Source organism: Caloenas nicobarica, chromosome 16 (assembly GCF_036013445.1).
Source record: "Caloenas nicobarica isolate bCalNic1 chromosome 16, bCalNic1.hap1, whole genome shotgun sequence".
Taxonomy (NCBI): domain Eukaryota; kingdom Metazoa; phylum Chordata; class Aves; order Columbiformes; family Columbidae; genus Caloenas; species Caloenas nicobarica.
In genome coordinates, this window is record NC_088260.1 from 8619921 (window position 1) to 8643905 (window position 23985).

General features: G+C 46.7%; 1 protein-coding gene across 6 annotated transcripts; it reads left to right on the top strand.

The window, feature by feature from the left end:
- Positions 1-6976: 6976 nt before the first annotated feature.
- Positions 6977-23974, top strand: YDJC (YdjC chitooligosaccharide deacetylase homolog). Of its 6 annotated transcripts, XM_065646276.1 has the most exons (8): positions 7367-7590; positions 8212-8384; positions 16552-16711; positions 17412-17511; positions 18906-19083; positions 20514-21360; positions 21794-22117; positions 22884-23974. In XM_065646276.1, the coding sequence occupies exons 2-6, from the start codon at positions 8227-8229 to the stop codon at positions 20842-20844; spliced, it is 927 nt and encodes a 308-aa protein (XP_065502348.1). In that variant the 5' UTR covers positions 7367-7590; positions 8212-8226; the 3' UTR covers positions 20845-21360; positions 21794-22117; positions 22884-23974. The 6 variants fall into 6 exon arrangements, with proteins under 6 accessions (XP_065502347.1, XP_065502346.1, XP_065502348.1 ...); XM_065646275.1 differs by lacking the exon at positions 7367-7590 and adding an exon at positions 6977-7011 and having other exon boundaries at positions 20514-22117; XM_065646274.1 differs by having other exon boundaries at positions 7326-7392; positions 20514-22117.
- The last annotated feature ends 11 nt before the right edge of the window (positions 23975-23985 follow it).

The window sequence follows — 23985 nt, forward strand, 5'->3', positions numbered from 1 at the left end:
GGCCAGGTTGGTTACTGTAGCCCTTTTGTCTAATGTGTAGTCTGTGCCATAAGAAAAATAGCAGCCGTGTCACCAACTGATTGTTAAGGACATTGGGAGGAAATGCTGCAAATAGGACTGGTTGATCAATTATAATCAGAGCCAGAGAAGAAAAAACATCTTCACAGTGAGAGTGCTGTCAGACGTAAGCCAGCTCTAAGGTTACTAGCCCAGGTACAGGTAGCGGTCTAGATACAGCCTTGGGGAGCCAGAATTGGCACAAATAGGTCAATCAGCCCGTGCTGTTGTGTTCAAGCCACTTCTAGCTCAGAGCTGGCAGGTGGCACATTTAGGTCCCCTCCTCCCTGTAGTTCTGGCTCTTACAGTTGTGTAAATATGTACCCGTTAGGGGGACTTACAGGCAAATGTAACGTAATGTTGAAAACCAAGGAAATTCATGGTAGTGAGCTGTCTTGCCTGGTAATACACCACTGGTTCAGGAATTTCTGGATTATATTAGAGCTTCTGATGATAGGGCATAAATACTGTACAAAGAAGGACTAACAATGGTTGCTGTATCATTAAGCTGTAGCGATCACACTTGCTTTTGGATCTGGAAGTTTGCCTTCTGTGATTCAGTCTCTTTTGTCAAGTTCTTCTAACAAAAAGATATTAAGCTTTATTCTGTATAAAAGCTGCATAAATTAACACACATACTGTCCTTCATTGCATAGTTTTGCAGATTGAAGAAATCTCCCCCCTCAAAAAAAAATAAAATCCTTTATCAATAGGAAGCAACCATGGACAAAGAACACAGGGACTCCTACATAGTCCGTTGCTTTTTGCCTCTTGAAACTACTCATGGGATTGGCCCATATATCACATCACAGTCAGTCTGGTGTGAGTCCGCTGTAACACTCCCAGGAATACAAAGTGATAGAGCAAAAGGTTTTGAACTTCTTAGCAGCAAGGAAACAGGCAGAAGGGCACCTGCCTTGGGATGTAAGTCTTTGTAATAATAGTGTTCTGCCTGCACAACAGCAAAGAACTGCAACACTGCACTTGCACTTTCTATTATAGGATGATTTAGACAGCACATTAGTGTTGCTGGCTAGCAGAAACATTGTAAAATGCTCAGCCGACTCTCACCAGTCAGCAGTCCTGGATCTGCCGGGCTTTTTCCTACCCATGTGGTACCACCCAATTGAATGGTTTGTTTTCTTTATGCTGGCTTCGGTCCATTTTATATAGCTATACCTACATCTAAGAAAAATCTCTGACATAAACATCAAGCTTGCATTTAAAACAAGTCCAAGTACTAAACTCAGTTACATGCACACACATGTACACAGACTCAGTGTGTTTTTCTGAGGACTACAAACTCATTTTCTAGTGCTGGAAGGGTAAATGCTCATAGAAAAGCAAAAGATCACCCCTTGATATTCAAATGCCATATTTCTATGTCATTCTAAGAAGCCTTGCTGTTCTAACTAAGACAACAGTTCACGTTTGCTGCTGCTGTTATAAAATGGGGCAAACCCAGATGTCTGTGGTTGCCATTTTAGCCGTGGAAAATCAATCATATGGGGCTTTAGCTGGCACCTGTCTGTCTTTCTGGGAGGTCGCTCAGTCTTGGTGCATTTAGTACCATTTACATGGTGCTCCCTACAACGCTTTTCAGTCCTACTTTAGAAATATAATTGGGTTAGAACGGTTGCCAACAAAGAACCCCATCAATGCCAAACACCCATGGCAATTAACAGCCACCTCATTGCTACAGGGCCCACTATTGTTTCTAGTAGACTGCTGTAAGCTACAGGTAAAATTGCCTCAGAAATGATGTGACGGTGCACATTGGTAATGGAAACATCAGCTTTTTTGATAGGAATCTCATTATGATTTTTGTTTATGCACACAAACAAAATAATTCAACAGTGCTGTGAAAGGAGAAAATGTAACTAGAATGCTTTCTGCCCTCAATCACTTAACCCTGTGGTCCTTGTGCACACTTGATTTTCAAGGATTTTGAAAACACCTACCATTTCTACTCAGGTGCACCTGTAGGTATAACCTGGCCCACCCTGAAAAACAAGTTTTAGTAGATTTGGCAGCGCCAAATGCTTTTATCATACAGGAATCGGAAATCTGTGGCACAAGAAAATTTCAGAGGGTGTATGCTGACCAAAAGCAATACATTATAGAAAAGGATTTTCCATCTTTTTATTTTGGCCTTTGTTAAACATGCTCTAAGCTTTCTGTTTGCTTTGCATGAGAAAAATAGTGACTGACGACTAAGGTATATACCTATCAACAGGGATGAACTGTACCGAAATCAAGGGAGTAACAGCAGAGAATCAAGCCTGTAAACAAGCTGTGGTTCTTTCTGTCTCCTTTCACCCCGCAATGATGAACTGGTGGTTATAAACCTCACTTCAGATCAAACATTTGTATCCTTCGTCATGTCTTAAACAGAGTTCTTCTAACTGTGACCCCTAAGCATAATACAAATAGCAAACAGTAGTAATAACAATAAAATTCTGCCACCCAGGGAGAAATCAAAAAGATGACTTGCCAAAAATTTATAGAATTACAGTATCTTATCACTCGGCCCATGTTGTTTAAGGACTACAGACCCAAAATCAGCTATTCAGATTTTTGCATTCAGTAGATTCAAACATAAAGCAGGAATAAGCAGAGTAAGTAAATAAGCAGAAGACACCTGACAAATAAAAAAGTGTTAACATATACATACTTTAGTTGAAGAATTTTTCATCTGGGGGGAAGAGTTGATTAAATTTTTCTTGCTGTCTTCTGTTTCTAGTTTTTGAGGAAGGGAGGACTTCCTTGAACTAGAGTCCTGGTGATCTGTGTCCAGTAACACTGTCAGCATCTCTTAGCTACCCCAACTGATGCTTAATCCTTCGAGAAGATGGGATCTCCCTCCAGAGCTCCAAAAGGACTATTGTCCATTTCCATTCAATCAGCTGAGATTTTCCAGGTGCCTCCAGTGATGCTGGGAGATGACAACAATTGCTGTAAGTGGTCTGCCAGATTAATTCACATGTGTAGTAACATTGCTGAGGAGTTCCTAATGTTATCAGTAACACTAGCTCTTTTGTAGAAGAAACGCTGAAGGAAATGCATCAGAGAGAAAATAGCGCTCTGAAAGAGGTGCATTAAAATTCACTATCAATGAGCAATACATCATCTCACTGGAGACCAGAGGCCTGCTGGCTGCATCAGGGAGGATTTGAGTTTGCTACTTCAACAGTATGCCATAATTTAACGCAAGTGTCAAGTTAACAACGAGGTCATGAGGGCAAATTTTGCCTTCCATGTTCAGCCACCTCACTAGCACCAGGTACCTTGTCAGGCGTTGACACTATTTTGTGCTGCTGTAAATTCAGATGATTCCAGAGAAAGGGAGGGAAGGTGACAGGTATAGCACCCAGCTGGCCTTAGGTGTTGTGCAGGGAAATCTCTTGACTCTTAGCAGGGAGGGGGAAAGGGAACACGCTGCTCTTCTTCGGGCTCCTGTTTACCGCTGCACAGGTACAGCAATCCCCCCCCCCCCCCCCAAAATGGCGCCCACGTGCCCGGCTGCTCCTGCCGGCACAGCCGCGCGCCAACCGCCTGGGCGGAGACTGCGCAAGCGCAACGGCCGCCCCCGCCGCGCGGCACGCTGGGAGTTGTAGTGCGGGGGGAGCGCACCTGGGCAGCGCGGGCACTTCCGGACACGGGCACTTCCGGACACGGGCACCGACCGCGGGACACGGGCACCGACCGCGGGACACGGGCACCGACCGGGGGACACGGGCACCGACCGGGGGACACGAGCACCCCCCGGGACACGGGCGCCGACCGCGGGACACGGGCACCCCCGGGACACAGGCACCGTGAGAGCAGTGTAGGGGAAAGGGACCTGGGGGTCCTGGGGGACAGCAGGGTGACCATGAGCCAGCACTGGGCCCTTGTGGCCAGGAAGGCCAATGGTACCTGGGGTGTATTAGAAGGGGGGTGGTTAGTAGGTCGAGAGAGGTTCTCCTGCCCCTCTACTCTGCCCTGGTGAGACCACATCTGGAATATTGTGTCCAGTTCTGGGCCCCTCAGTTCCAGAAGGACAGGGAACTGCTGGAGAGAGTCCAGCGTAGGGCAACGAAGATGAAGGGAGTGGAGCAGCTCCCATGTGAGGAAAGGCTGAGGGAGCTGGGGCTCTTTAGTTTGGAGGAGACTGAGGGGCGACGTCATTAATGTTTATAAATATATAAAGAGTGAGTGTCATGAGGATGGAGCCAGGCTCTTCTTGGTGACAACCAATGATAAGACAAGGGGTAATGGGTTCAAACTGGAACACAAGAGGTTCCACTTAAATTTGAGAGGAAACTTCTCCTCAGTGAGGGTAACAGAACACTGGAACAGGCTGCCCAGGGTGGATTGTGGAGTCTCCTTCTCTGGAGACATTTAAAACCCGCCTGGATACCTTCCTGTATAGCCTTATCTAGGTGTTCCTGCTCCAGCAGGGGGATTGGACTGGGTGATCTTTCGAGGTCCCTTCCAATCCCTAACATTCTGTGATTCTGTGACCGGAGGACACGGGCACGGACTAGCGGGACGGGTCCCACAGCGGGTCGGGTCCCACAGCGGGTCTCGTACCCTGACGGGCGTGGGTTTGCACCCTCACCCTGCACCCGGTGCGCTCAGCACTGGCCCACATCCTCATCCCTGCCCTAGCTCCACACAGCACCAGAGTTTCCTGAAAGACTGAGGAAGTGCCTTTCCGTCTCACCCAGGGCCGGTCACATCTGTGAATTTTAGAAAAGGAGGGCACTTGCAGTCCAGTTCTCCTTGTAGTTACATTTCTTCACTTCTATTCAGGTTCACTCAACTCAGATGCTGAAAATGCAGCTGATGAACACATGTGCCTACAGCACTCTTGCATGTCATCTACCTCAACTTCTACAAAAGCCCATTAATTTTCTTTTCCTTTCTGCACTACGCCTCACTGCAGTGCCATCCATCTCCTGTCCTGGCTGACTGACCAGGCAGTTTTGCACCTAGGCTATAGATTTTCTTGGGGACTGCAGCCTCAGAGCCACATGCTGCATTGGCTTGTTGCAGGACCTTCATCTCTGCTGCAAAGGAGGTTGGAACTGGCAAAGGCATCCCACTGCTGCTAAGAAGAGACTGAGACGGGTGCCGACAGCCTGAACACAAATGTCTTGTTTCCTCTGAAAACTGACCTCGGTAGAGGGACGAAAAGGCTTTAATTTACACATTTCTACAGAAGGCACTGAACTTCCAAGATTTTGTAAATCTTTGAGGCTGTCGAAGAGAATAAAATGTTAACATCCTTTAATTTAAAAAATAGATTTTACTTTGTCTTATTCAAACATCTTTTACAATTTACACTTTCAACAAAATTTCTTGCAAGGAACAGACAAACCATTGTAATACCAAATGAACTAACTCACTGCAGCCAAGGGAACAAGAAAAATAAAACACATTTTTTATGTCAACAGATGGCTTGTTGGAAGCATTAATTGTGAGGAACTGCTTTTGTGAATTACAGGAAACCTCTAAATCTGCTACCGAATAGCTCAAAGTTCAGGAAAATAAATTTAAGCTCCATACCAGTGAAGCATTTGAAGATGGAGAGGATTCCTGCTGACTTATGTGACAAAGATATGGTAGGGCTGTGTTTTATTTCAATTAAGCTGGAAGACACAGCCTGTGCTTAGCACATCTTGGCTTACGCAGCTCCACCAGACAGTCTGGCCAGTATTCTCATTCATGTGTTCATTGAAGAGGAGAGACCAGCCAGAGGAAGCCTGCCCTGCCTTGCAGCTCCAGGTTGAATTTGTGAGAGACCTTCCAGCAGACTGGGGCGGGGGTTGGCTGCAAGGGCTATTTTGGCAGCCAGCTGGGGTACACGGCCTGCAGAGGAAACATTGTGCTGGGATCTGAGTGGGATGTGGCACAGTGGCAAGATTTGCTTGCTGGGGAAATTTTGTTTCCAGTCACAGGAAGGAGAGCTGGATAAACAGGAATGAAATTGGAAAAGAAAAGCCTCCAGGAACTGCATTCAATATTTAAGAAGGATGTTACTGTTAATAGCATTAAACGTGTACTAAGGTTAAGAAGGCTGAGAAGCCAAACTTTGTCTAAGATTCTTATGTAGTGCTTCTCACCTGTGCAGAGGCAAGCAGCAGTGACAGTACTAGAAAGAAAACCCCTGTTTCCATTCGCAAAGACAGGAGGTACTTGTTTGTCCTTCGTGACATTACTTCAGAGTTGTGCTGACTTAATCTGTTACAGTAATAGCCCCCATCAGTAAGCGGAGCCCTGGGGGAATGTGGGCAGGCTGAGATTCATCTCCCAGAAAGGGAAGCAAGTAGCAGTTGCACAAATATCCACTCTGAAATGCCAAGGGCACTGGAAACCCTTATGGAGCATCAAAACTTTTTCTGTAACAGAGACATACAACTATGAAATGATGGAAATGCTCACAGGAATTGCTCAAATGATCATTTAGCAAGTTGTCTCCCTGCCCCAAGCATCAATTTGTTGTTTCTCCTACAACAGTAGGAGTGGGTGAATATTTGGGAATAACATTACAGACCAAGAAGATGTGTGTTGTACTTTGATAGAACTTCATCTCCTTCCACAGGTGAAAATCACAGGCTGATAATAACTCCTGCTCAACATTTCTAAGCTACTCAGTGCTTTCACTTTCATTCTCGTAGATCGAGAATAGCTTTTCTGCAGTAAGAAAAAGCAGCAGTTCAATGCCAAGACAAACAGGGTTGTACATATAGCCTGACGGAGAACTGGCTTACATCCAGCACTGAACAAGAGCACGTTAGAAGTTGCCCTTCCTGGAGCTCTCCTCCATTCCCCCTGCCCTTCCCCAGCCCAGCATCAGGAGCTGTGGGGACTTCCTGACCCGGGTTCACTGAACTGCGGCTCTGAACTCACACCAGGTCCACACTGCCAGCAAGGCGAGGGGAAGACAAGCAAGTGGCTGCTACGGAGGTAACGGATTGAGGAATTATATATTCATGACGTTGTTGGGATGATTAATTTTGCACTGCAGGAAACAATGAGCTGATCCCACCTGCAGCTACAGGAGCAAGTCTCACCTCAGGGCTCGAGCAGAAAAGCTCCGTCTTGCGCTGCTGAGCGCAGCGAACACGGCGAGCCGGCGGTACAGCGAACCGCCCGCCCCGCAGCGCCCTGGCCGCGAACCGCCCGCCCGCGCCCGGGTCTCGCAGGCGGCCCGACCGCAGCCGGACGGGCCGGGCTGCGCTTCCAGCAGCGGCCGCCAGGGGCCGCCGGCGGGACGGAGCGGCCGCCCCGGTGCCCGCAGCACTGCGGAGGCGCCGGGCTCTGCGGCGGAGCCGCCGCTCGCCGCGGGTGAGCTGCCGGCTGGGGCTGCTCGGCAGCACCGGGGGAGAGGGGGGATGCGCGGCGGGGCGGCGAGGGCAGAGCTCCGCCGCCGGGGCCAGCATCCCCCCCGGGCCGGCGGCGACCGGGACCGCTGCGCGAGCGGCGGCGGCCGGAGCCGCCCACACCTGGCGGCGGCCCCGGGCACGGGAGCGGGCAGGAGCGGAGGTACGGACCGCCCCGGGGGGGGCTGGCGGGGCCCCCTCTGTCCCTGCAGCAGCGGGAGGGCACGGCCCGAGCTGCGCCATCGGAGGCCGCTCCTTCCCGGTTCTCCCCGGGGACGCGGGGTCTGCCGCGGCGCGGCCCGCACCCCGCTCCGGCCGCGCTGGATGCCGCCGGGGATCGGGGACAGAGAGGCTGCGGGGCTGCCTCCAGTGCTACACACCGCTGCCATTTCACCGGGCACCGCGGGCGTGCAGCGGGGAAAGGGCTTTGAATCCCGGGCGCAACCTGAGTCGATTAACTCAGCCCACGAAGTCCTTGACATTTTTGCACGCTCCTCATCGACAGCAATAGAAAGTGCAGGCAGGCCTTTGCTCCGCAAACAAAGGAAGGTTGCGGTGCTCTCACTGCAGGAGCAGGCACGGCGTGAGCCAGGCAGCCACACGCCAGTCTGGCTACTGGGCAAACTGCGAGACAGCGGCAGGCTGAGGTGGAGCAGGAAGAGTTAGTCGGGGGCTGAGTCACGGTTGGGTTCGCCCCCATCGAGCGTGTGTTTTCCTGTTTGCCTGTGATCTGCAGACTGCTGACTGTTCCGATTTTCTCTCTTTTTTTTTTTTTTTTGGCTAGGGATGACCTCTAAGGATGCTTCAGGTGAAGCTAATAGTGACTGGAGATGACTTTGGCTATTGTCCTCGGAGAAACCAAGGCATCGTGGACTGTTTCCTGGCTGGTGCGGTATCTAATGTGTCCCTTCTAGTCAACGGAAGTGCTGCAGCAGATGCAGCCAAGCTGGCAAGGAGGTAAGCTGCTTTCTTTACCTCCATTTGGGCAGCCTCCACAGGCTATCCACAGAAAGCAAGCCTGTAAAATTTAGTATTTTGTAGCCCCAATATAAACACTCTATCATAACCCAGGCCAATATAAGAAAGCATTTACTAAGACTCTTTGTAGTAAAACCAGTGACCTGCCAACCATATCCATAATGGTTCTTTCTCTACTGTTAGCCACTGCACTACACCTTTTTCTCCTCAAGGCAGAAATCCTCTTACACAATTTGACTAGTAGAGTTTATGGTTTTTGGACTTTCTTTTCCCACACTTCTAAAAGACACACCATTAGAAGTCCATACTATGTACCCAGACCAAGCTGCTACAGCTTGCTTCAGCTCTAGTGTGGGCAGGCACTTGGAAGCAGGAGTATGTCCTGAAAGAGAGAGCAGCAGGGTTGAGAAACCATTTAGGAAAGCAGAAAAGGAAAGGAGCTGTAATGGTACTAGAAGAACTGAGACCTTATACTCCAAATACAGCTGCTGCGAGAGTCGCAGTCCTTTTTTTCCCTTGAGCATCTCTCCCCAATTTGGCTGTGATTTTAGCGGTACTTGGAAGTTACTTGTAGCTTTTTAGGTGTTGGGCAGTGCAGGAAAGCCAGGGTGTGGTGTTAGTGGCAAACTGGTCTCCTGTGAAAAAGGTTAGAGATCACACAAACACTGAGAGATGAGCTGTCTCTGGGATGATAAGGGGAGAGGCAGAAGGACACAACACTGTTGGGATGCCTAAAATCCTGTTAGTAAAGGAAACAAATGATATGTAAAACACGGAGATAAAGCCATCACTTCTCTCAGACACAGAGGCACCCTGAAGCCTTTTAAGCCCCAGTGGTGTGGTAATGTTGTCAGCTATTTTAGCTGTGGTCTTTAGCAGGCTTTTAAATATAGAATCCACCTGGCCTCATTTCCATAGCCAGAAAGTAGGCCATGTAATCAGAGGTTTAAAAACCATCTTTGAATCCAGGTCATGACATTTGCGCTAACAGCTGGTACTGGTGTGAAAAGCCAGGATGGAGGGCAGGTGACAGCAGAAGCTGCAAACTGCTGCTACAGTCACATTTACAATTCAAAACTACCCCCCGAAAATGAAAATGAAATTGATTTAAATCTGTTTCTGAGAATATAAGCAGAGTGACTTTGGAAACATCTGTTAGCACTGAAGATCAACAGCCCAGGTTCTGCAGTTCCTTGTTTGTGTAACTCTCTGCAGCTGTATTCAGCCCTGCCCACACATGGGGGAAGCATTTGCAGATTTGGGGAAAGGGGTTGGTCATGTTCTAATGCCAGCCCCACTTCAGGTGCTGCTAGTACACATGCACTTAATTGGCACCTATGCATGTAAATGAACTCCTGTGTCACCCCCAAGATATTTGTTCCTCTGTTGTAAAGGCTCATGCAAACTTTTTTTAGACACAGATGTCTAATAGGTCATACCAGAAGTGTCACTGAATCCTCATCTTATGTGAAAATGGGCAAGTATCACTGTTACTTGACTGTCTTTCCACTGTTATTCCTGTTTCCTCCTGGCTTGGTGTCGTCTCCCACTCCACTGTGAATATTCAGGCTTTGCAACATTTTGTGTTTTATGGGGTAGAAAGTCTGCCCTGTTTTTTTCTCCCCATGTTTGTCTTCCCCTAGAGACATCCAACTAAGCAAGTTCTATATACATACAATATATATACAGACATGCATATGTGCTTAATTAGGTAGCAGACATTTCAGCCTTGACCAGTGGCATAAGCAGGGAGACTGGATCTATTATCATCTGAGAGAAGAAGCCAGAAGCAAGTAGCTTGTTCTTTCCTGTGGTGCATTCCAGTGTTGTGGAATTTGGTCTTTTGCAGACATGGTGCCAGGATTGTCAGTGCTGGGCTGTTCCTGTGGCTTGTGGAGATTATCTGGGTGTGTCTTGATTAACTGTCTATGACATGGTTGCTTGTCACTGCAGGTCTTGAGCTCTCTCTCCTCATCTGGTCTTCAGTTAATTGGACACAGGCAAAGCTAATTAGTAACAAGATGACTTTTTGTGCAGCATAGTCCTTCTTAAGTACCTCATGCTGCTCTGCGATGTTAGGACTCAGAATCCTTCAGAAAGGAGCACAGTTCCTCTGGAATTTCATTCTTCCCTTCATTTTTGCAGTAATTCTTTAGGCTTCTGGGTATACTATCTGTTGTGCTGTGTTTTGATCAGAAGCCTTGGCAGAAATGTGATGGTAGTCAGCAGATCTTTGTACCAGCTCTGACACAAACTAATCGCAAACCAGCAGAACCAAGCAGTAAATAGTACACCTTCCCTAACATCTAGGCTCTGGATCTTGGGCTTTTCTCATTCACTGTCACAACTGGGCTAAAAGGAGGGACCCACTCACTGCAAGCAAACGAAATGTTTCAGCAGAAGCCTGATGCATCACCAAACGACAAACTTATTGATAGGAACTGCTGGAGCAGTACAGAACCAGAACAGCAGCTGTGAGAACAGACTTCCATTGCATTTTATTTTTGAGTAATTCAAAACTTTTCTCATTGTGAAGTATGGACTGACTACAGCTTCCTGGTTATCCATAAAATATAATCTCAATTTTCTACTTATCAAGCCCCACCTTGAAGTCAGTCTGTATTCCTGGTGCTTATTCCAGAGCCTTTCCCAGAGACTGGAATGGTTATTTTGTTACCTGAAGTGAATAGGTGCCTTTGTTTTTCAGTAGCAATATGGAGATAGCAGAAATAGAGAGACCTTACATTGTTTGCTGCCATATGTTCCCTCCCTCCCTTTTATCAGCCAGCTCAGTTGTGACTGAGTTTTAGGACCAGATGATTATGTCCAAATACTTGATGAAGAGTGATGTATTTTAGAACACAGCATCAGTCTTCCTGTTTTTTTTTTCAGTTTAAATGCTGAATATCAGCTACACAAAAGCTGAAGCCCCCACAACATCTGGGTACACTTAACAGAAGACTCTAACAAAACCACATTTAATTGCTGTCTATGTTTTCACTTCCTTTCCCATCAACACTAATTGCAAAATGTGCGTGTAAGTTGTGACTTAATTCTGACCCTCCCAGTCAACATCTGACTAATCTAGAAGTCTCTCATGCTTTCTCATCATCCTTTTATCTGACTGTGAATCACAAGGCAGACAGTTCCACTGCTGAACTGTGTTTGGATTGGGGGTGGGGTCCAATCTGAAGAGTCCCAGACCATATTAACTCTTCTGGCAGCAGCACTTTTTGCTGATGTAAGGTCATGGACACAGGAGCTTCAGTTGATACGTGACTTTCTTTTTAATTATATTTTTGTCCCTAAGCTATGTTAAAGTACCAGTTCTTAACACTGCAGAAGCTTAGGAGTGTTTCTTCCAGCAGAAATAAGTCCTTAGCAGTAATGGAGCAAGACAAGATGCTGTTTGATGATGAAAGACAGAAAGTTAGATCTTAGAGTTTTCTGAAGAGTGTAAGTGGAGAAAAAAAGTACGCACATGCCAACATAGAGAAACTAAGAGGTGTGCTTCTTCACACAAAGCACAGCCTTGCTTTGTCTGGCTTCAGACACTTGGATGTTTACTGAAGCAGGATGTCTAGATACAGATATTTACATGAGATGCTTAATTGCATCTCACTCAGGCAGAAACCCTGTGAACCAGTAACTTCCTCAGATAAGGATATAAACAGGATGCTGAAGGTGGGATCTGTTTACCCATCAAGGAAAAGGGTAAGTGCTGTGCTTACCCCAGAGCACGCAGCCTTCAGCAAGACGATTGGGACTGGGCTCAGGGAATCGCAAATATTCCCACAGCCACTGCAACTGCTCCCAGGTACACAGGGAGTGCACAGAATCCATGTCAGGCAAGACCCAGAGTGCTGTTATTCATCCACCCAGCTCAGAAATGTGCAAAGCTGGTGGGTACGTAGAGAGTGATTCTGTACAGTAACAGTCTCCAGGGGCCCTTTACTGCTAACGATATGAATGAACAGGGATTGCAGCTGCACAAAAGGCCATTGCCTCAGCAGAGACATTTGTTCAGAGCACTTGTGTGGCAAAACAAGCTACGTGAAAAGGAAGCAGTTTAGCTGATTGTATTTCCTCTCTCTGTTTTATAACTAGGCTGGGCTTGATGACTCAAAAATCTTTCCAGACTGAAATCCTTGTTGCCCTCGTAGCACTTGTTGTAAAGGTGTATATGTATTTTTTTTTTTTCTTTTTTCCCCCACAAGTCTATGAGGATGTTGAGCAAAGAACCACAGAGCCAGGCTGGTTTTAACAGCCAACTTCTTCTCAGTGAAACAGCTCACTAATGGACTAACCTTAGTGGCTGCAGAAGCCACTGGCCTGAACCTCTTCTCAACGAGCTCACAGGCAGCCCACCCTAATGCTCCATAATGTACAGGAGCACACACTTGTAGACACTGTCCTCTGGCTTTATCAGGAGCGAACTAAATCTTGCTTCATGTCTCTGCATTCTTCAGGGCAGCGGGACAGACTTGCAAACACCTAGACATGGGCCCTGGAGATTGTGGAACAGTCATTGCTGCTTAAAACACCCACCAAAATGAGTTTAGAGAGATCAAGCAGATTCCTCAGCATCATTTCTTGTTAGCAACATGCTTTTACTGCAGAAACTAAACTGTTGCTTGAAGCTTAGTGCCAATCCTTTTGCTTTTAATCTTAGGTGGAACAATTAGCAGTTAGAGTTGACTGGCAATGACCAGCAGGGCTCACCCTGTCCTGTCTATAAAGAACTTAGGCAGAGGACTGGGTACGACGCCAAACCCACAACAGCTGAGCTCTGTTCTCACTGTGGCATCACATGCTATATAAGCTGCTTGAACTGCTGGTCTCTGCTTCCACATTTCAGCCAATAAAACAGCAGATGCTTTACAGCCTTTGAAAAGATGTGGGCAACTCTAAAGTATGTTTGTGTAGCAGAAACAATCATCTGCCCTCTGAAAAAAGGGGCCCTTCCAGGATATTCCCGTAACTTGACTTTTCTCCCTGCTTTTTCTTTTTTTTTTTTTTTATTACAATACAGCATGCCTTGGCATTGTTCTTTGGTTGCAGAAGCTACATTTCGGTGGTGAGGCATGCAGGAGCTAGAGTCAGTCCAGTGTGTGTAGTAGTTAGTGGGGAAAAAAGCCTGTTGGTTCAGTCTTGAAGCCCAAGTCCCTGGTCAGGACAGAGAGTGATTGAACCCCTGTCTCCCAAGGTACAGTCCACCTAATTACTATAATGCTTTAAGATTTGTTCATGTTTTCATCTCATTGCACTTAGGACTTCAGATACTCCTGCAGCGTCAGGACTGTTAGGAATGAACACCCAGCAGCAGAATATTTGGTGCTGAATAGGAGCATCATCTGGCTCATTGCGTCCAGAGGAAACACACATATTTAGGTACAGGAAAATGCTGGCTAGCAGCAGAACCTTGCTGTGCTCGCTCTTGTCCTCCTTCCCATATCCTTACAGCTTTCCCAGCATGCCTGCTGCTGTGCATCTCCCACAGATGAATATTTCTGAACAAGTTTCTCATGTGCTGCGTTTTGAGTTTTGGTTTCAGTCCCTGTATCCCAGAGCTGTTAAACACTAGCAGTTCCTCTTTAGACGCCTTAGCATGGGCAGTCTGTCAAACGAGTCAGGACAAACTCTAAGAGAAAACTATTAAGATATTCAGCTGGTGTTAGCCAAAGCTCCGAAACATGCTCTAACGTTACAGTCAGAGTCTCCCCTTACAGTGAGAACAAGGCCAGCTCTCTCTGCACTTCCACATTCTGCACATTCCTCAGCTCTGGGGCTGGTTTCAGCCCAGGCGGAGAAGCGGCTCCAATGTTACGCAGTGCAGTGCTTGGCTCCTTGGTGTCCCACACCTGTCAGAGAGGCTTGCCTTTTCCTGAAAATAGCTTCCCTCGCAGCATTTGAGGCATTGCACAATTGGAGTTCATTCGATGCTCCTGGGAGACAACACTGAGAGGCTCAGCTGTTCATTTTTTGCCCTCCCGCAACAGATGAGAAGGAGAGTGCTAAACAAAAAAAGTCCTCCATCTGCTGATTCACGGTAACACATGAATCCTTTTTCTTGCAAACAGCGGTGGCTGTGGTACAAATAATGCTATCAGCTGATGCTGTCAGAGTTTCCCAGAATCATGATAAAGAATCTGGGGTGGACTTCTTCAAACAAACAAAATCCCAAACCAAATGAACAAAGAAACACAAAACAAAGCCACAGGTTCCCCCTCTGCCTTTGGGATCATGCGGGGTACCCAGCAGGTCACAGAACGGAGGGGAAGCCGTCCTGCCTCAGCAGCCCTTGTGCACTGTAGCTGCCTCCTGCCCTGCCACCCTGCCCGCGTAAGGGCCCCCGCTCCCAGTGGCAGCATCTCTCTGTTCTTGTATGAGCAAGGAGTTTGTGTGCATGTGTCATGTGCTCAGGCCACATGTATGAAAACCAGAGGAACATTTATCATCTATTATACAATCAGGCCCTGCTGCAGAGAAATTGCCAAACCAGAAAAGCCAGAGAGGACCTTTCTCTCCACAAGCTGTTGTGCTCCGTTAAGCAAACATTCCAGCTCCCTAATCACACCGTGGACTGGAAAGATGGACTCGTTTTGTTTCACAGCGCTGTCCATACAACTCATAACATTTATGCCTTTGAGAAGGAGCAGTATCTAGCAACAGACTACATCATCCGCTTGGAGCACAAGACATGGAGGAGCAGGAAAAAGGACTTTTCAGTCCTGAAAGGGCCAAAACCTGAGGACCTGAAGGAGCTAAATTACTCTGACCTGGTCCAATCTATCCTCAGTCCTTCTGTCTCCAGGAACTTGGCACTTCGCTAGTGAACTTCAGCACAGCAGACAGAAGGGGAAAATCTGGTTTTTGCACACTTTGCCTAAATGGAGATTGTTTTTATTTTCCTCCTTGTGGTACAAAGGTTGTAACAGGGACAAACCGTGCCCAGTTTTAGCAGCTCCATGCAGAAGTTCCAGGAAAGATTTAAAGCATCACAGACTTGTTGCCTTGAAGTTAACTCTGCACCACGACTCAGACTGGGCAGCAGAGATTCAACATTACAGTTCTGTCTTTTGCTTAATGGGTCAGCCAGAGGCCAGGAGTTGTCTTGGAAAAAGTTTCAAAGCATCATTTTGGCCACCGATTCTAGAGGATTTCCAGAAGTGCTAATGAAACAAATCTGAGCACTCGCAGGTCCTGTTTTTATTGTAGGGGAATCAACAGCGCACACCAAGAAGGAAACACCAGCACTGTGCAATGCCCTGTGGCTGAGAGGAGCTCTGCAGATACACTAGCTCCGTAGTTTCTTGCGGAGTGCAACTAGTTAATGAATTGTACCCTTGTGATTCCTTAGTGAGGCTCTACACTTACACTGCCAGCCTCCCTGCAGTAATCCTTCATCTGGGCCAGAGCGATGCTGCTTTGTACAGGTTAGCCCTGTCACTCAGTGATCATCTGCAGCAGTAGATAGAAACCTGGCTACTGCCAGCAATTTCAGCTGCAGCCTCTTGGACCAGGAAACCCTTAAACTCAGACAGTATTTACACTTGTAGCCTGTGCTGTTGCCATAACAGCTGCCTTGGGCACTGTTTATATGTGACGGGATTCTACTTAAGGGCAGCTTTAGAAGTTGTCAAGTAAAACTCAAATGTCTCATAAATGTACCATCTTTAATAGTGTGAACAACTCAAGGGAATACCTAGTAAGGGCTGATGAAGTGCTTTAGAAAAGCGTTGCAAGGTCTAGATTTTTCTGTTAGTCGCTAGTGACTCCAGGGCAGTTACCAGCAGCATGCAGTTATAGCATTTAGTGCAGCTATAGCATTTTAATGCAGTTACAGGATTTAGCCTGCGATACCCCATGGCTGCTCTCTCCACACGAGTCAGGGTGGGAATGGAGTTGGGAGGGTCTCACAAACTGGCCCTTGGCAGACTGCACAGGGTGGTTACCTGGAGATATTCTGCTCTGGTTAGTGTCATTCTGCTTTCCTTTCTAGAAGAACAGGAATACAAAGATGTACTGCAGTGAGTAGAGCACCACTTTTTAGATCAGTCTTGATCTTTCACTGAAATATCCTGCTTGGATCGCAGTAAGGAAGGTAGAGGTGCAAAGCTTAACAGATATTTCATTCTTGTTACAGATACAACATCCCAATAGGCCTGCATGCCAACCTCTCCGAGGGCTCTCCTGTATGTGAGGTGCTCAAGACTAAGTCTTCGCTGCTCAACCAAGATGGATTCTTCCATGGGAAAATGGGATTCAGAACAGCTTTATCAAAAGGTCTCCTGAATATGTCAGAGGTAGGAGAAAGCCACATAAAAATATGCAACTTGCTTTCCTGATACAGATCAGCCTGCGCTTGTCTCAGCACAGAACAGCTGAAGAGCTTTCTCAGGTCCCAGCTGTGACCTGGGCAGCTGGAGCTGTTTTTCTGAGTCCTGGGCCTAATTCTGCCAAAGGCTCTGCAGCCTTTGAGAACTCAGTCCTCCCTGCTTCAGTGCCTGCATCCATTCATGTCCTGTTAACTACGTATTAGAGGGGGCAGAAGCAGCATTGGAACAGATATTTAGAAAGAACCTAGAGATCAGTAAAGGGAAAATGCCAGAGAAGTGCTAAGTAGGCAGTAGGCTTTTCATCGCCTTGTGAGAGGCTTTTGGTCTCTAGAGAGAAGACTGTTTTTGCCCCATGAGCAAGGATGAATGTGTTTAGGTGACCAAAACTGCCTATGGGATATGAGCACCCATTTCCCCATTCATTTTAAAGGGAAATGAGTATTCAAATATCCTATGTATTTTAGAAAATCCCAGTATCAGCACCATCCACATCACCAGTACCATAAAGAGACCCATGCCTAGGGGAGGTTCTGGGCAACCCAGCAGCACCCCATGTCTGTTTATACATCACAGCACTTCATGCCACCCAGCAAGGTCTGTGGCAGCCCTGGGCGCTCTCCTGGTCTCAGCCTGCTGACAGGTCTCGCTCTGACCCTCTGCTGTGCAGGTGAAGCAGGAGCTAAAGGCCCAGGTGGAGCTGTTCCACGAGCTGACAGGTCACCTTCCTCCTCACATGGATGGACACCAGCACGTCCACGTTCTCCCAGGTAAGAGGGGCCTCCTCTTCTTCCCAGCCCCGAGCAGGCGAGCAGATTGGAGAGTCAGGTCAGAAGGGACTTCCCTTGCCACGGGCTCCCTGTTTGGGCAATAAACCTCACCCCAAGATACTTGCTCTGCAATTGCAGTTTGAATGTTCCCACCTGGGCCCTGGGGACACAGTCCTGCCCGGGCCCAAATTGGCTGCTTGGTGACCTAGGTCTTCCCACAGCAGTACAAGGTACAAATGGCCCTGGTTACACCTTTTCCTCCAGGCATCCTAATTCCACGTTCCCAGCCACATCAAAGGAGGCAGACCAGGGCCAGCAGCAGACTGGCCAGTTTAAACTGGAATGCTCAAGTCTGCAAATCCAGTAGCTCTTTCAGGTGCTACAAGAACTCCATCCTGTCAGCTGTGTTTCCACATCAATCTCCGTCTGCAGGTCTCAGCATGTTTTGGAGAGATGAGCAAGTATCTTTTGTCCCTGTTTTGCAAATAAGGTCATTGTGGTACAGAGATGGGAAACTGAGCGAGCAAAAAAATAAATCCAGCTTTCCCCACTTCAGCACTCAGCTGCCTCTGGATGACATCGCTCTTGGCAATTGTCACCGTTTAATGCAGGATGACAATAAACTGTGGCAGATGCTCTCTGTTAACCCCCTCCCCACTAAGGAAAGGCAATAGGAGGGCAAAGAGAGAGAGTACTTGCAAGTTGGAAAAAGTTAAAAATGTCTTACTAATGCTACTCATGAAATAGAGAAAATAATACAAAATATACAAAACCAATCTTGAGTTCCCCAGCACAGCTCAGCACTGCTCCAGCAGCTGCAGGGCGGGCACCCACAAGTCCTGGGTTGGACCCTGCAGCAAACCGGAACTGGATTCAAGGATGCAGTGTCTGTCACTAGGCCTCAGGTCGCAGGGACAGCAGGCAGGGTCCTCACCAGATGCCGGCCAGAGTCGAAGAAGAAGAACGAGACCCTCGTGATCACCCACTTTTATATGGTCTCATGACGTGGATGGGATGGAATACTTAGTTGGTCAGTTTTAGTCACCTGTTCAGTTTACCCCTCCTTGCTTACGGGATGTGCGTTCTTATCAGCAACCTTGCATACTATTGCTACGTCTACCAAACCATGTATCCAACTTCAGAAAAGTGCAGTTACTAATAACAACTTAGCTGAAAGGAAAAATCGCTAAAAGAGAAACTGGTCTTGTTTTTAACAAAACCAGGACAGCAATTCACCCTCACAACAAATCTGAAAATAGTTTCAGCAGAAGACAAATGGGATTATATTTTTTTAGACATGGAAAGGAAAGACATCTCTGTGCTAACAGCTTGCAGGAGACATGATGAGTTGGTTATCTGATTCCTGACTATAGTATCTCTGTTTTTACTTGCAGAGGTCAGGCATGTATTTGCAGAGGTGTTAGAGGAATATGGGATTAAGTACACTCGAGTCCCGATAGAGCCAGGCCTTCACAACTGTGACTGGATCCCTCCATCCCTGATGGACTTTTATCTGGGAGTAGAAGAAGATTCTTTTAACACAGTGGATGTGTTTACAAGACATGGAATAAGGTAAGACAGGCATTACTCATCCTTTTTGTAGTAAAGCTTTAAGATCTTATCGGCTCCTGACAGCATCTTTTGGAATGGAACACAACCTTTCTCCTTCCACTTTGGGGCTCACAGAAGGTTCAGGAATACGAAAGTGCTGGGGGCACTGGGTCTTACTAGGAAGTTTTGTTTGAACAGGGATGACTTACTTCTCACCTGAAAGGGATTGTTCTTTTCTGGGTATGTTTCTCAGTCTTTCTAGAGGAGCAGCATTAGCCTGGCAGCTGGGACAGCAGGAGGCTGAAGTGCTGTATCAACACTGGAATTTTAAAAGTATGATCTAGGGAAAGTTTTGAAGAAATAACCCTTCATCTCCCAGGAATAGTGGAGAAAGGGTTTCAGGCAGCAGGAAAGAGACTAATTAGAAACAAGTGTTTGTTGTTAAGGGGAGAAGCTCAGAGAGCTTGCAGTGCCACAGCAGGGATCTCTGCTCTAAGCAAACAGACTAGTCGGTGTCCTGCATCTCAGGGGCCAAACCCCAAAATCTCAGCCCTTCCCTCCAGCAACACACTTTTCTTAAAAGCTCAGACAGTGCTTTATGGATTAAAGACATTTCATTTGAGACTCTTGCAGTCACCTGTCCTTTGGGACAGATTTAATTTCATTCTCAGTCTACTGAAAAAGTTATTTTCTTGGATTGATTTTTTTTTTTTTGGTATCAATTAATCTCAACACTAGCAGCAGGCTGGAATTCTGTGGTGCTCTTTCCTGCCGGAGCACACAGACTGTACCCCCATTTCTGAGGGAGAGAAGGGCACAACTCGGAGCGGTTCATCATCAGAGAGTGACCCTCCTTGTGGGGCAGGTTCAGGACAGGGACAGCACAGGGGTGTTCAGCCAAAAGCCCGCACACCCCAGGGCTCCCCACGGTACTGGAGGGGCAGGGGTGCTGTGGATCCACCTCCGAGCAGTTGCTGCTCCCCCCACCCATCGCTCCGGCCACCGGGAGGAACCGGCAGGGCTGCCCTGGGACCTGTGCATTCGTACCTGCGGCATCACCCCCTCTGCCGGGGAGGCGAGGAGGGGCTGACTCTTAGAGAAGAAACGTGTTACACGAGGAAGCCCTGGAAAATGAGAAGAGCAGGGTCAGTTGAAGTCACAGGGAAACCAATTCTGCTACTCAATTTCAGCATCTGTGCTGGTACTGGGGCTTTGTTGGGACTTTCTGTCAGACTGAAGAACTGCTGCTTTAAATAGTGTCCTGGTTTTGATAAGGAAAGAAAAAGCATTACTGACTTGTAGTTCTGGTTTTATTTTTGTTTATAGTTAAGTTTTACGTCCCCCCTATCTAAAGTTGTAGGTACATTTTGATTCCTAATCCACTGGACATAACACACTCTTTTCTAAATACTCATCAGCATTAATATCAGTGTTCCCTCCTCTGGCTACAGGTGGCCAGACATTTACATAGGTTTGAGTACCATGGGCAAGAACATGTCTGTCAGTAACATCTGGAGCGCCATCGATGCTGCCGTCGCAGAGTTCACAGCCAAGACGCCCTCACCTGCACACGCGACACCGGAGGGCAGGACAGTTGCCATTGAACTGATGGTGCATCCAGGGTACCCGAGCGTCCCGCCTGTCGGCGGCTGTGGGGAAGGACCAGACGATTTCTCACAGTCCTGGGAGCGCCTCCATGAACTGCAGACGTTAATTAAGCCAGAGCTGCAGAGCCATTACAAAACCAGGAACATTCAGCTTTGTTCATTCAAAGATCTCTAAGTAAATAACTATACATACGTACATTTATTTGTACTCTGAAGACATGCAGTTGCTCACGTCCTGAGAAGCTACACCACAATTACCAGTGTAATACCTCCTGGTACAGCTGACAGGAGCTGGGAACAGCCTGAGGACGGCGTTCTCTGCTCAGAGCAGCCAGATCGCGGGTTTAGCCCGGTGGTCTGTGCAGCCCTGTTGCACATACAGCCTCTGCCAGAGTAATTACAGTTCTCCCGATTTACATTGGCTCTTGGCATTAAGCCACCATAGGAAAGTAACATCAGCCACAGCCCTTCCAGAGAGGCTTTTCTTGCCCCCTTATTTTTTAAATGACTTTGCAGAACAGCAACTGTTGACCCATCTGCTGTTTCAGTAACTGCTGCATGTGAGCGCTTACCAGCAACTGTTCCTGCGCTGCCTCCCACGGACCCCGCGGGGATGGCTGCGCACCAACTGCGAGCAAGTCTTCCAGTGGAGAAGGTCCTTGATTTGTCCATTTTAATTTCTGTCATCAAGGTATTTGAACTTCAACAAGCCCTGGTAACACTGATACCTTTAACTGTAGCCCTGTCACTCACAGATAATGTTTACATGGGACAGAAATAATTTAGATTGTTTATACTAATTTTCTGTGCAAAAGTGATCTATTTAACAGTATTTTTTGGTTAACCTTTAATATTAAAAATTTCAGTAAGATCCTCAATTCTTTAAATGAAAAATAAACTCAGGCCTTTTCTACTGTAACGCTCCAAGAGGCTTTTGGATTTAGTTACGTCAGAACAAACTAAACCCACTCACTTGTTGGCTCCTACTGCAGCCGCCTGCGGGACATCTCTTTCTGTTGCTAGTGGGACTTGTCTGAGCTTCCCTACAAAACATCTGAGGAAGTTTTTGTTCTGTATGAATATGAAAAACAACATCAAGGATGCTTTAAAAAATATTTTTCTAGGTTCTTTCCTGAAGTGTCACAGAATGAATTTGATGTATGCCAAGTTTGTTAAAAGAAAAATAAAATCACCCGCTGTACTGTGCAATTGCTGCGTCACAGCGAGCTGGAGAAGAGCAGCAGTTACCTTGTGGAATGACCCGATTTTCATCCCATCGGTGTTTGCCGGCCAAGCTCCTGCAACGTGCTAACAGAGTGAAAACCAGATCCCAGCCCTGCAGAAAGTGGCTGCAGTTCCAGAGCAGTCAGACCCGGGAGTGCCATCTAGTGACTGATGATACTGGAGTCACAACACTGGTTATTAGATACCAGATCTCAGCCTTTCAGGTAATGTGACTGTATTTTGATAGGTATTTTTTTAATCTTATTTTTAACATTTAAATTGCTCCGCATTCTAACCAATGAATTTTCTGAGCAGGACGTTACGCACCTTTTGACCATTGTGTGCATTTTCTGCCAGCTGGACACTGCGAACACGACAGCAGTCTTACCTGAGTTCTGTATTGCAAACAAGCAAAAAATTTGCAAATTCCATATTTTTAAATGAACAGCATTAAAAGGCCAAATTTTCTTTTAAATTCAAAGGAGTTTTAAATGGAGAAATGAATAAAGAACTACTAAAAGACTTCTAAACAGGGAACTTTTCAATTGTGTAAAATCTGCGGAGATAATGAAGAAAGTTTCTCAGTGGTTCTATGAAAGCTTTAAAGACAACACCGAGTTCAAATTGCAAACACATTCAGACCACAGTGACCCAAGAACATCTTTGTAGCAGGATAGTTAATAAAAAAGAAGTCTAAACCCTAAATCTATGAAAATAAAACCATGCCACAAAGCCTTTGAGAGCAATTTTTATTAGGGTAGCAGAATGGAATTGCATAAAGCCTGTACCAGTAATCCTGGGTGTCAGTTCACCAGTATGTTTTTTTATTTTGGGTGTTAAACTGCATGTTTAGAATTCAGCAAGGCTTAGGGAACCAGAGAGAACAAGAGCTTGATTTCCTGAGTTAACATAGGACTTTTGTTCTTTGATTTTTTTCTCTCCTCAAACTTTAACCGTCTAGTACAGGATTCGATCTCCGTCTTTTTTCAGAGGGCTGCCTACAAACACAAGCCATCACTTCAGTTACATCTCATAGTTGAGAAACTGAACTATGAAGAACACGCAAAGGGCTGACGGCAATATCTGTGGGACCTTTGCAGATGGCACTGGGATGGCTGGTGCAGCTGAGCCTGCGCACCCATGGGAGCGCCTGGATTACACGGCCCTTCCCGTTCCCTTCCACCGGCCCCCGCTCACACCAAGGCAGAGAAACACCATCTGCGACCCCGAGAGGCTTACAACCAGAAACTATACCATGTAATAGTAACGAGGGATGCAAACTAGCGCTACAGTTTTGTTTTAAATAAAATTTGGAGAACGGCAAGTTCTGTGCCAACAGACATGATCAAAAGATACAGTGACTCGTGATGCAGAAGTTACACACTTCAGTTTGACAGGTAATTTGGCATTACTTTATTATGAATCCGAGTGAGCGTGAATGAAACAAAATCAGTACCAACTTTCTGCAAATGAAGACACAAAGATGTGAAAATTTGGTAATTGACAGTGCTCTCACAAGCCTGAAAACACTTAGGAAATGCAAGTTTCCGTAAATAAGGTGAATGTGGTTTAACTTTATTTACCTGCCAAAGAATCTGTCTAAGAACACTTAAACATAAAATTTCTTAGCTCCCTAACTTATAAAAAATTTACTTACAGAGGTGAGGTACTGGGCTGTCATTGTTTACACTAAGTTGGAGATGAAAGCCAGATGAGAGGGATGAAAGAAGAAATAGCAAATATACAAGACATTAGAACCAAAAGAGACCTACCGCTTGACACACTAGCTCTGAAAGGCTGCAAAGGCAGAGGCTGCATTAGAATCGAATTCAGGAGTACAGACAACCAGCTGGGTGTGAGGGATTGTGTAACTCCCTACACATCAAAACGATATGTGCTCCCAGATACCTACAGATTTCTGGAGATAAATCCATTTACTCAGTGACGTACCCAAGTCTGACGGGCAGGAAGAGTCGGCAGTTTGACTGTGTGGCAGTTTAAGTGCGGAGCTATGGTCACACTTTAGACTGGGGAAAAAGGCAGGAGAAAAGCGACAGGGATGCAGTAAAGGCTGCTCAGTTCTGAACAGAAA